Consider the following 13662-nt stretch of genomic DNA (forward strand, 5'->3'; position numbering starts at 1 on the left):
TCTCTCTCTGCCTGCCTCTCTACCTAACTTGTGATCGCTGTCAAATAAATAAATAAATAATCTTTTAAAAAATAAAAAATAAAATACCCACTTCAAAAGCACTGGGTGTTAACTAATGAATCACTGAACACTCCATCAAGGACTAATTATGTACTATACAGTAGCTAACTGAACATAACTAAAAAACAAACAAAAAAACCTTGTCCTCAACACTATCATCCCCTCCCCCCAATGTACCACCCTCTTTTTCTCCTTCCTGAAAAGTTAGGGAGTTAGCCATTTAAATTTAAATGTCCCAGGCCCACCCCACACTTACTGAATTTCCACAGGGGGAAAGCCTAGCATTAGTTAAAAACAAAACCTCCGTGAATAATTCTGACGTTGACCCCTTGGTTAAGAACCTCTGCTATAAACTATCTTTCTCACTCTGGTGACCTCTTGCTACAAAAAGAGTGAATTTCCAGTGACAGAAATAAACTCTAGCTAGCCTCCTCATTTCTATTCAGTTGTCTGGTTGACAAGAGTAGTTTGTGGCAAGATTGGTACCAATATACAACATCAACACCAGGAAACAACAAAACAAAGAAACTGAGTGGGACATTTGGTAACCTCCCCAAGAGGGAGTGCCACTGTAGTGTGCAATATTTACAATGGTCTTCCCAAAGCAATCACCAAATGTCAACAGAAATGTGTATTAAAGAGACAGTGGAACCTCTTGACAGGTCCTATCTACTCAATACTGAACTCCAGTTGTCAAATTTTATTTTAATCTTCGCAAGCTTGATTCAAATGCTCACTACACTTTTCTCTTAGTTCATTGTTTCTGGTTTGTTTGTTCTTCACGGACAGCTATTTCAGACCTTATAGAGATCGCCAATAATATATATTACTTACATATTTACTCATGGATGGGTTGTACTTTAAAAACAAACTTTTTGAGTAACAAATGGATTTGGCCAATACACAAGAAATGTTGTTTAACTAGAGATCACTATAGGCTACAGTTAAAGACAAAGGGTTACTACATAAGGGTAAACATTCAATTATGGCATTTTAAACTTGAAGAAAATGCCAATATAAGACAAAAACTATTGTGTCTGGAGCTATCCAGGCCTGTTTCTTTAGAGAACAACACGCATGTGCAAAGGGATGGAGAGGTAAGAGCCTGGCACACTTGCAGAGTTGTAAGAAGCTCCGTGTGGACGAAAAGCAGAGTGTAGGAGACTGATGATAATGGTAAGTAATGGTAAGCGGAGGTCAGGCCAGTTCAGGAAGAACATAAAATGTCATGCAAAGGATTCTAGATTTTATCCTGAAAGCCACAGGGGAATAGGGTGCACACAACATAGTGAGGTTTATGTTTTTGCATGTCCATCTGGCTAGAAGTCCTATCAGTGCTGTCTAAAGTGAAGTGGTGGGGTACAGAATGGCACTAGAGAACTTTGCGGGGGTAACAGAAATTTTTTTGTTCTTTGTATCTGTCAAAACTCAAGCCTACGTAGGCTTAAAATGACTTATGACATGTAAACTATACTTCAAAATTTGATTTAAAAATACAGTAAAGTAATTACTCTAGCAGCAGAATGGAGAATGGATCAGAGGGGAATGAGATGGGGAGATGAACGAGGATGTTTCTGGAATAATCTAGGCAAGAGCTGACAAAGGCTAGGACTGAGGTTGTGGGGGAAGTGCAGGACAGTGTATTTGAATAATCTTAAAAAGGTAGTAAAATCAGTCGACAGAATGACTGAAGATGGAAGGGCAGGACAAAGGAAAGAGTCAAGGCTGAATTTCAGGCTTCCAGACTGGGTGACTGGGTGATGGTGAGGAGAAAGAACAAGTTTAGTGGAGAATGATAATGAGCTCCGATTTGAATATGCTGAGTGATAGGACACACATCCGGAAGCTGATGGAGACACACACAGATCAGGACAGGAGACACAGAGAGGTGAAATCATGGTGGCCGTTGGTGTTAACAACTATGTATGAGTTTTATTTGTTAGACCGGGATGAAAGGGAACACTGAAAAATGAAGAGTTAATCTCATGAAATGGTTTGAGTTTTTTTCTCTCATTGTATTATTATAAAGTAATTTCATGACATTTTTTAAAGCCCATCACTGGCATAAAGGTAAAAACAACAAACAACAAAAATGAATGGAAAACAAAGGGAGAACTTGATCAAACAAGTCTTTAACAGAACTTTACCGCCTGAACTGGGGCATGATGTTTGATCCCTTCCATAGCTGAGGAACCAGTAGCCCAAGGAGGTGGGGAGACCAGGAGGCTCACAGGAACAAGGTTCACGGGGAGCCCCTGCAACTGCCCAGATGAAAAACAGGACTTTTTGAACAAAAGAGATTATTAGGAAAATTCTGCAGTTTTGTGATCATGAAGCCATGTAGCTCACGCATGCTTGGTGTACTTAGCAAAACCTAGGGAAAAAATGCACTTGTCACACTTCTGACCACACTTAAAAGATTTTCAAAGGTCAATTACCATTAGCTTTTTACTTTCCCCAAATTTACATATTTTCTAGAGGAAATTTTATACTCACTACAACAGAAAAAAATCAAACAACATAGAAACAAACAGAGCAGGAACGCCTTCATTTCCTGAGCACATATTTTCCCATACCGGGTACATTCCAGGCCTTGAAGACGCGTTCTGCAACCTCGCGTCCGGGGGCGGCAGATGGTCAGGCATCTGTGGCTCCGACCCGAAGTCCTTCATCTTCTGAAGCTGTTCTTTCTGCTCCCTGTGAACAAATAAAATTGCCACGGTCCATTAAGGCATGTATAATCCATTCCTAAGTGACTATAATTGTTATCACAGAACAAAAAAAAGACCTAAAAACCTTGCTCTAAAACCCTCTACAGTGCCCACAGAGTACCTGCAGGGTAACACTCTCTTGCCTTTACACAGCTAACTGACCCGTCATTTACAACCTATAGATGACTACAAAGTATTCAGGATCTTCAAGGGCAGACAATCTGCCTCCTGAGTCTATTCTAAAATATTATCTACTTGTCATGTGTTTCTTTCATTGAACAAAAAGTTCTCTCGCTATATTTTTTGTTCAAGACTCTAGACCAGAAGTTGCAAAATGGTGGCCAAATATGGCCTAGAAATTTTTTTGTTTTAATGTGGCTTTCACATCAGTTTTTAAAATCTGAATTAGCTGCCATTATTTACAAAGCAAAATATTTCACAAAAAAATTCACATATAAATTCACATTTTAAAGGGATATGGTAACAATGGGCCTACGTTCCCTCATGTCAACAACGAACTGACTGGAGTAGTGGCTGTCCGCTTTACATGAAGCAGTTTGCCACATTCCTCACCACACCCCATAAGTAGTTATACTGGCTCACTTTTACTCATTTCAGTTACCTGTGTGGTTCTTGTGGGTATTTTAGTTACCGCCCTGCCGTGTACAGTGAGGACAAATGTCAGTCTATACCCTTAAAAACGACACTTCATATTCCTAAAGAGTAATTTTGTAACTCTTTATGCTTTTCTTCAAATCTCTGGTCAAATTCTTTTTTTTTTTTTAACTTTTCCTTAAAATGCCTACTTTAATCAGGTGTAACATCTACTATAACCTCTTCAGACCTTTTGTAATTTTTTCCCTACATTGGCTGTAGTGACTCAAATAGACACAAAATAAGGGTCAATATAGTTTATTTTCTGCCTCATATAAATCATATTATGACTGTACACCAATACAACATAGCTTACATGTATTCAACTATGACAATTCTTACCCATCACCTTCACATATTTTAATTATGTTTATGTTGCCTAGAAAGAGCTTTATAAAAAAAGATGGTGAAGAAGAAGCACCTTTTATCCAGCATTTCCATATAAAGCAATAATGGATGACAAGGAAATTTTAAAAAGAAAAGGAAAGAAACCTTGGCAGCTTGCTAACACCAATCAGCTTGGTGTTCTCCATAAACAAAACAGATTTTAGAGCTGGACAGACTGCAATCAAATTCTGGGTTTGCCACTGATTAGCCAAGTGGACTTAACCTCTCTGAGCTTTAGTGTCATCTGTGAAGTGAGGATATGGATGTGGATGCATCTACTTATCTTTGCACGCCTTTGAGATAAAAGGATTTGAGACAGGAGGACTGAGATAATATATACTAAGTTATTAGCACAGTGCCCCGCACACAGTGGGGGTTAAATGAAAGGTGTCTATAACTTAAAACTGAACAGTGTAGCAACTAAATGTTCTCTAGCATGTTTTCACACCTTCATGAGTTATCTGGAAGCGTCCAATCTCTCAGAGCGTATCTTCTATAAGCAGAAATCTCCTGTGCTGCCCAAGGTACCAGAACTTTCATCTGGACCTCCAGGTACTTTTCCTCATTACACTTTTCTAGACATAAAGCTGCAGTTATAATCTCAATTGGTAAAATCCACAAATGTAGACCAGAATTGAAAAATGAAGGAAACATAATACACCGGAATATATCAAAACCTAACCATTACTTTATTTTCTCAAAACACTGTTAATTCCTAAGAAATTACTCAAAGGCTTACAATCTATCAATGACTCCTAAATTCTCCTCTCAGGATACAGTTGGTTTAAGGATTAAATGAATATATACAAAGTATTCAATACAGTTCCAGGCACATAGTAAGCATGCAATGTTAGCTTTTTTATTTTATTTATTTGTATTGCAACTACCTGGGAAGCATTACGTAGATCCCTACACATAGGTGATTATAAATCAAGAAATCCAAGTTCTAGTCTCCACTTCACAAAGAAAATATTTGATTATGCAGAAACAAGTAACATCCTCAAGTAGAGATATCTGCTTCTAGTTATAAGGAAAGATAAAACACCCCAGAAAGAAAGTATCAATGGTTAGACAAATCTGAGGACACTTTCAGGTAAACCATTCTTGGCTTCAGCAGAGAAAAACCTTACAGCACTTTCCAAAGTTTTATCGAAGATTAGCGAATACGAAGTCTATGAGATCTAATACCAAAGAACAAAATGCCTCCTGGGAGGGGTGGGGGGAAGGTGTTACATATGAGCTCTGTGAAGTCCAGAGCACTGGAAAGTTGAAGTTTGACACTTGAAACATGCACAAGTATACGGTATGTCCGCAACACATTTATAAAAGCCAAGAGTGGCTACCAAATTTTCACATTTCAGGACATAAGCTTACAATTAACACAGTTCCTAAATACACATCCTAACCCTAAAACAACACTGAACGGCCAGGTTACAAATTAAAATTACAAGATAAGAACTTGAAGCAAATTATTCCATTCAAATATATCACATCACTTTAAAAGAGCAGTCTGCATGTGGTTTTGACTAAAAGAAATTATCTTAAGTAGTCAACTTACCGAAGCATTTTCAGTTCTTGTGCAGCTTTCAAAATGATTTCGTGCTGCCTCTGACTGAGAACCATTACCCCTCCAAGGCCTTGGTCAGAGTCTAAGTTTGTATCCGACCCCATCATTTCAGAAGAATGATGTGAGGAGGGCATATGTTCCGCCATGGGGGAATGTCTATCCACATCAGATGGGTACCATCTGTCTGACAACCGTTCTCTTTCCCAGTCCATTCTGTCAGGGATATAATCTCTCTTTTCCCGCCATGTATCTCCTCTTTCTGGATACTCTCGGATCCTCAACTCACCCCTATCACGAAAATCTCGATCATACCCATGGTCTCGATTTCTTTCTTCTCTCCATCTATCATCCCGATATCTATCCAAAGGTGGAAGAGGTGGGAGGGGTGGTAAAGGTGGAAGAGATGGAATATCCCGTTCACGAAACTGTGATTCTTGTTCATCCAGTGGTCTCCCATAATCTCTGTCCCACTCATTATCCAAATTTCTATCATACATATCCATGGGTCTTCCAATCCGATCCACATCCCTGTCCAAGTCCCTGTCCATTTCCCTGTTGTAGTCCTCATCCATATCCTGATCTCTCTCCCAATCATCCCACCAAGGGCCTCGTCTATCTCCATCATGAGATCGAGATGGTGGTGCTGAGAACCTGTCCTCTCTGTTATATGGATCTAGTGTTTCTTCTTGATAGTCACGTTCACATTCTCTCCAGTATCTTTCTCTATCCCAATCATCAAGTCTTTCTCGTTCCATTGGAGCATTTCTACCATCTAATGGGAACTCTTCGTGCCCTCTCTCTTCTCCATGGTTCCATGGAGCCCTAGGAGGCTCATCTCGGTGATATGGATACATTTTTTCCCCACCATCTCCTGGTTCTGGTCTAAATGGACCTCTGTCACGACCAAAATCTGGTCTTCCCAGTCCCCTTTCCCTACTGCCAGGCCCTCGAGGCGGTCCCCTCTCCCTACTCCCGGCTCTTCGTGGTGGTACTCTCTCCCTACTCCCAGCCCTTCGAGGTGGTCCTCTCTCCTGACTGCCAGCCCTTCGAGGTAGTCCCCTTTCTCGGCTGCCAGCTCTACCCCTGTCCTGGCTGCCTTGCAGACCACCCGGCACTTTCTCCCGACTGCCTCCTGGCCTCATCAACCCTCTGTCTCGGCTGCCTTCTCCTCTATTCATCTTCTCTCGACTGTCTTCTCTTCTACCCATCATCTTATCACGAAAGTCTTCTTGCTTGACCAACCCTGGGCCACGGCTGAGTGCCTGGCCTCGACCTCTATTTACTAGTCCTTTTTCCCGTGTGTCTTCCATCCTGCTTTGCCCAGGACCTCTGTAAGATGAGCTGCTGCCTCGATTGCCTTCTAACCTATTATCTCTGTTATCTGGCCGAGGCAGCCCCTTCTCTTGGCTGTTTTCTGAATGGGGCAGACCGATACCCAAAGGTTTAAAATCATTATCTGCAGTTAATGACGATGACGTTGTCACTGCTGCTCCTCCCTCCATCCCCCCTGGTTTTGAGGGAAAAGCAGATTGAGAAGGTAGAGGTTTATTTGCAAGGGATACAGGCTGAGTAACAGCTTGGGCTTTGTCCATTTGAGTCTCCATACTTTGAGAATTCTGGTCCCAATCAGAAGGCTCTATGGGCCCTTCCGAGACTTCGCTTTTAGGTGGCTCTTGTTGAGAGTCGCTTAGATTCTCATTTGACTGAGCCGCCTTGGTGTCCTTTATATCTGCAGCAATGGAAAATGTAGCTGACTGCATTTTAAAATTCTTCTGCTGGTTACTATTGGTGTCTGCTAATTGTTCTTTGTTTCCTGAAAGAGGTTCTGCTTGTGACTTAGGTTGCTGCTGATGTTGCTGTCCAAAAGCTGGCTTGGGGCCTTTCCACTGTGGTCCACTTTGTCGAGGACTGAGGGACGTATTGGGGGTAATATAAAACTGAGATGCTGGCCCCCGGGGAATCATTCCCCATTTGCTTTTAGTGCCCTCTGGTGGGTGACCTTCATATCTGGGTCTTGGCCCATCGGGGCGATTTCCTTCAAAACGAGGCCCTTTGGGTCTCGGTCCTTCACACCTTGACCCTAAATCCTCAAATCTTCGAGGACCATCAAATCTACAAGTAAAACAAAAGATATTACTCAAGACAGTAAAGCAGAAAAAAAATATTCTCCATGTAAGAATATTTAAGGCAATCGTGCCTTAGAATCTGTTTACAAAAATGACTCTTTCAGTCATCATATAAATCCTGAGGCATCTACCTAGAATCAGTATGCTAAAGAGGCAGTGCTCAGAAGGTCTCAGGACAGGCTTTGGAAATCACGTCAGTATTATTATAATTCACTTCAAAACATCTCCTGCAGCAAGTCACTGATACACTAAATTGGTAAAAAGCATATATAAACATTGTGACTTAGTAGACGGAAAAGTCCACTCATTTTTAATGGGGAAAAAATGCCACAGCTAATTCTGAGCGTACTTTCAGAATTAAAATACAGCCAAAAACTAAATAGGAAACAATTACTAGTATAATAAGGGATGATTATAAATATTGTTGGAACTAATATCATAGGGACTAACTGACAAAAATTCAAAAAGACAGTAGCCAGCTATATCTTAAGAGTGCACACTGACATTTTAAAGTCTGGACAGGGCCCTAAAAATCTGCTATGGACCTACTTGCTCATTCTGTAAATTTTTAGTGCACATCCCCTGCCAAGCACTATAGTACATCCAAGGGATATACAAATAAAATGTCATCTGTTGCCTTTAAAGGGTTTACAATCGAAGAGAAAGAGAATCTAAGTGTAAATAAGTGCCCAGAGGTACAATGACAGTAGTCTATCTGCATTTAACAAAGGCAACAGAGGAGGGGATGGTCATTTCTACCAGACTAAGGGGGTATGCATTGCTGTGCAATAAAGGCTTTATACAATAGATGATGCTGACAATAAGTCTTGAAAGACAAATTTTCTGAGGCCAGGCTAACAGAGTGTATTGGAAATAAGGGAAATGGGTGGCGAGGGCATCGAAGGTTAAGGAAGCACTGTGAGGAAAGGCAGAGAAACACATAGCAGCATGGCATGTCTGCAAACAGTTCAGCATGGTGGCAGCAAAGAGAAGCCAGAGTAGGGAGAGCCGGGAAAGGAGTGCAAAGGGAGGGAACGAAGAGACAAGGTAAAGAGTAGGCAAGAATCAAGCTCCAAGAGACCTTGTATGCCTTGTGCAGATACTACTGGTGCTCCTCCAGTAGTCAGTCCCCCTTTTCCTTCAGTAACTAAGCCTCTTCATTTTTAGCTGGACACAAAGCTAACCAGACTAAAGACTGACTCTCCCAAATTCTCCTGCGGCTAGAACTTGTAGCCATGTTCTGGCCAATGCGCTGAGAGTGAAAAATGACTGGCACATTCTTCTGATTATACCTTCCTGGGTTATAAGAGGAAGGGCACATTTTCCTCTTCAACATTTCCTTTTCCATGCTGGCTCTGACATGGTGGGGAAGCATCTTGGACCATGCAGATAAGGGCAGTATACGAGGCGATGAAAGTAACAAATTAGAAGGAACCTGGACTCTGGACATTGTACAGCTATCACATAAGTGCTGAGAAAGAATAAACCTCTAATTTATTAAAGCATGTGACTGTGGGTTTGTTACCATAGATGAATTAATTCAGCTGGGTAAGAAGCTGGGAATTACTTAATGAGACTTAGAGCCACTACAGATGGTCTGATTTTTAAAAGATTACCCTAGCAGAAAAGTAGCAGATGGACAGGTAGGAAAAGTTTTTTGTAGATTGTTTCTACAATTTGGGTAAATGAAAGTTAAGCCTGTTCTAAGGCAGTGACTGACATGAGGATGTAGAGGAGATAAAATGAGAGATGTGAAGGAAGGTAGAATGGATCGGATTTTCTAACAGGTGAGATTAAAATGATAACAAAGGAATTTAGGATGATTCCAAGGTTTCTGGCTTAGGCCTCAACCGATGGTGATACCTTTCATGCTTTTAACGAGAAAGAGTTTTTCTCTTATTTGCTTGGGAAATCAGTGAAAAATAAAAATTTCAGTTTCAGATAAAACATTTCTCTCCTATCCCTATCAGGAATAGGCATCAGGTTTTGCTGGTCTAGAAGTCTTTTAGTATCAAAGGGAGGAATGCTCCCATCAGGGGACACAACAATAACTCCATTAAACTCAAGTTGAGACTGCCACCTGGCTACTTTGGGTTCTGAATCAAAGGCAAAGAAGGGACTCACTGTACTGGCTGGGGGTGACTGGCCCTGAGCTGTAAGGGGAGATTGGGTTACTACTGCACAATGAGGATAAGGAAGACTATGTCTGCAACGGAGAGCCTCTAGAACACCTCTTAGCACTTCCATGTCCTGTGATTAAAGTCAATTAAAAATTACAGTAACTCAATTCAGACAGGCCTGTCAATAGCCCAGACCCTTCAGGAATGAAGGTTTGGGTCACTCCACCAGGCAAAAAACCAGGACCATCTGAGGTGCATGCTGAGAGCAAAGGGACTATAAAATGGATAGTGGAAGAAGGAAGTTATAAATACCAACTATAGTTATATGACCAGTTGCAAAAAGAACTGTAATCATTATGAGTATTTCTTCCTTAATTTGGTATGTTTAAATATATACATATTCTTAGTCAAATATTGTTGGTTGATTTTTCTTCCTTATCATCTAACATAAGATGTATAAATAATAGTTAATTTTATATCTCAGAGTTTTAAATTACAGAGTGTCAAAGAGAGAGTGTGAACCGGCTAGAAGAATGAAGATTTCTCCAAAGACAAAAAAGGGACTTTATATCCTCTTCTGGGAAATAGGTAAGAATCTTTTTTCAGTTGTCCAGGGATAAATATTTCATGTCAGATGCAAAAATTTCCCTTGTGACCCACCCTAATCAGAAACATATAAGGGAACTCTGGGAAGGGTACTACAGCCTAGCCAAACTGACACCACACAGAGTTATCACAAGGAATTTCAATATACATAAATCCATTATAAACAGAAAGGAGGCCCACAGCAGATGAGAATTTTGTTTTTAAATTCTGGAAGACAAGGAGCAAACATGAATGGTAACATATGGAGCAAGGAGAAGCTGCAGTTTAGAATGATGGTAGTAGAAGGACATAAAATAAAAATGGGGCTGGTTTGCTCACAGAACCCTAGAGAGTCAACATTCTCAGATACCATGAAGGACAGAAATAAGACTTGAGGGCTAAAATATGTAAATTAAAATCTATATTCAGAACCATCAACCAGACTTTCTTTAGGCTGAATGTCCCTAAATTCTTGAATCTGAGGGCCCTCTAACATTAGCAGACAGTTCTTTGCTCTACCACCTAAAACAAAGCCTGAATTTACTGAGTGAGAGCAAGAATAGTTGATAAGCCCCCCATATGCACACAGAGTTTTGAATTAGCTTGTCTGTGTCTCCCACTCTTAAATATAAATGGATATTTATTTTAATATCTAGATATTTGAGGAATGTCTCTAAAACAAAAGGAAGAGACCAAAGGTAAACAAGGTCCTAAATCTGGAGAAAACACAAGAGAACTTAAAAACAAAACAAAACAAAACCCAAATAATATCCTCAGAGAGATTCTTAAAGATACTGTACCTATAAATCAATTTGCTATATATAAAAAAGGATCAGAACCAAAAGAACTATAGAAATTTTTAAAAAAATTATCCAAACAAAATGCAATAAAAGGATTAGTAGTATCTCAGAGTACAACCAAATGAAAGAGAAAAGAGACAAATAAAATCAATCTAGCAGGTCCAAAAGTCTACTAATGAGGAGTTCCAGAAAGAGAAAAACATAAAAGAAAAAAAGATTAATGAAGAAATAGCATAAAAATTTAAGAGTTAAGAGACTCTCATATCCAGACAGAAAGAGCCTAGCTCACTAAGTACCCAGTATAATTAGTAAAACAAAACAAAACTAACTATGAACTTTTAGAATACTGGGGGAGGGGGGGTTTCTGGCAATAGGCAGAAGTCATCTAAAAAGGACAAGAATAGTCAGCGCCCGGCTAGCTCAGTCGGTAGAGCATGAGACTCTTAAACAGGATAAGAATAAAAAAAATTTTTTTAATTAAAAAAAAATAAAAAGGACAAGAGTCAGAACAGTACAGCATCTACACTAAGTGACAGAAGAAAACAGAATAATGTTCCTAAAACCTTGAGGAATAATTATGTTCAACTTCAATACTTAAATGGTATTAAACAGTTTGGTACTGGCATAAAAAAACAGACACACAGATCAATGGAACAGAAGAGAGAGGCCCAAAATAAACCTGCACATATATGGTCAATTACTTTATGACAAAGGAGCCACAAATATACAATGGAGAAAGGATAGTCTCTTCAATAAATGATCCTGGGAAAATCATCAAACAGCCACATACGAGAGAATGCAACTATGGTGCTATCTCACACTATACACAAAAACTAACTAAAAAATGGATTAAAGACTTGAAAGTAAGACCCCAAACCATAAAACTCCTAGAAAAAAACAAGAGGTAAGCTCCTTGGCGTAGGTCTTGGCAATGATTTTTTGAATCTGACAGCAAAAGCAAAAAGCAAAAATAAACAAGTGGGACCACATTAAACTACCAAGCTTCTGCACAGCAAAGAAAACCATCAACAAGGGCACCCAGGTGGCTCACTCGGATAAGCATCTATGGCCTTCGGCTCAGGTCATGATCCCAGGGTCCTGGGATTGAGTCCCACATCGGGTTCCCTGCTCACCACGAAGCCTACATTCTCCCTCTCCCACTCCCCCTGCTTGTGTTCCCTCTCTCGTCGTCTCTTTCTCTGTCAAATAGATTCAAAAAATCTTAAGAAACAGACAAAATGAATACCACCAACAAAAAACAGAAAGGCAACCCACTGATTGGGAGAAAATACTTGCAAATATTATATCTGATAAGGGGCTAACATCCAAAATAAAGAACTCATACAACTCTGGCAAAAATATAGACAATCTGATTAAAAAATGGGCAGAAGATATGAACTGATATTCTTCCAAAGAAGATATACAGATGGCCAGTAGGTACATGAAAAGATATTCTACATCTTCTGTATGCATCTTTCCTGCATTAAGGAAATGCAAATCAAAACCACAATGAGATATTACCCTACACCTGTCGGAATGGCTATTTTTAAAAAAACTAGAAATAAGTGTTGGCAAGGAAATGGAAAAAAGAGAACTCTTGCACACGGTTAGTGGGAATGTAAATGGTGCTGCCACAAGGAAATCAGTATGAAGGTTCCTCAAAAAATGAAAAGTAAAACTACCATATGATGATGTATCAATTCCACTTCTGGGTATTTATACATGAAGAAAACAAAAAACTAACTTGAAAAGATACACGCATCCTCATGTTCACTGCAGCATAATTCACAATAGCCAAAATATGGAAACAACCTCAGCGTCCATCGACGGAAGAATGGATAAAGAAACTGAATACTGAACTGAATATTACTCAGCCATGAAAAAAAGAATGAAATCTTGCCACTTGTGACAGCATGGATAAACCTCGAGGGCATTATGCTAAGTGAAGTAAGTCAGACAAATACTGTATGAGCTCTCTTACATGAGGAATGTAAAAATAAATAAATCAATAGAAAAAAAACAAGCTCATAGATACAGAGAACAGGCTCGTGGTTGCCAGAGGCAGGTGTGGGGTAAGGGGGAAATGGGTGAACTAATTTTTTTAGTTTAACTACATCAAAAATTTTAAATGCTCAACTTCAAATTCTATATCCAAATGATCAATCAAGTGTGAGGTTAGAATAAAAATATTATCACACACACAAGACTCAGAAAATGTACCTACCTCCAACCCACGATCTCTCAGTAAGTTACTTGGGCATGCACTCTGGGGAAAAAGAGGCACTAAACCACAAACAGGAAGCCATGAGATTCAGTAAAGAGTGAATCCAATCCAGGAGGATAGTCAAGGGAAATGCTGGAGTAACAGCCATAGGGCAGATCTTTTGAGCAACCAACCACCCAACCTGCCCAGGTGAAAAGCAAGAAGATGAATAAATTTGGGAGAGCGATCTCCTCAGGAAAAAAAGAGCTGGTGCTTTTGAGACTAGGGTTGGAGAATTATTTTAAATATTTTTCAAGAAGACAATTGGAAATTCTAGAAAAGTCATTACACTAAAGAAAATATAATTATAACACATGCTTACCTCTGTAGCAAACATGGTTTACTTATCTAACAACAGAGATATAAATGTATTAGACAGATGGGGCTGG

General features: G+C 39.7%; 1 protein-coding gene across 1 annotated transcript in view; it reads right to left on the minus strand.

Moving 5' to 3' along the window:
- Nucleotides 1-13662, minus strand: part of YLPM1 (YLP motif containing 1) — a gene marked incomplete at its 5' end in the record, with an annotated part of 75101 nt that overhangs the window by 38594 nt on the left and 22845 nt on the right. The window contains 2 exons of the mRNA XM_080807354.1: nt 2637-2757; nt 5371-7491. Coding sequence (XP_080663480.1) covers nt 2637-2757; nt 5371-7491 — 2242 coding nt within the window. The remainder of the gene's footprint in view (nt 1-2636; nt 2758-5370; nt 7492-13662) is intronic.

The sequence above is a fragment of the Martes martes genome (assembly GCF_963455335.1).
Source record: "Martes martes genome assembly, chromosome: 7".
Taxonomy (NCBI): Eukaryota; Metazoa; Chordata; class Mammalia; order Carnivora; family Mustelidae; genus Martes; species Martes martes.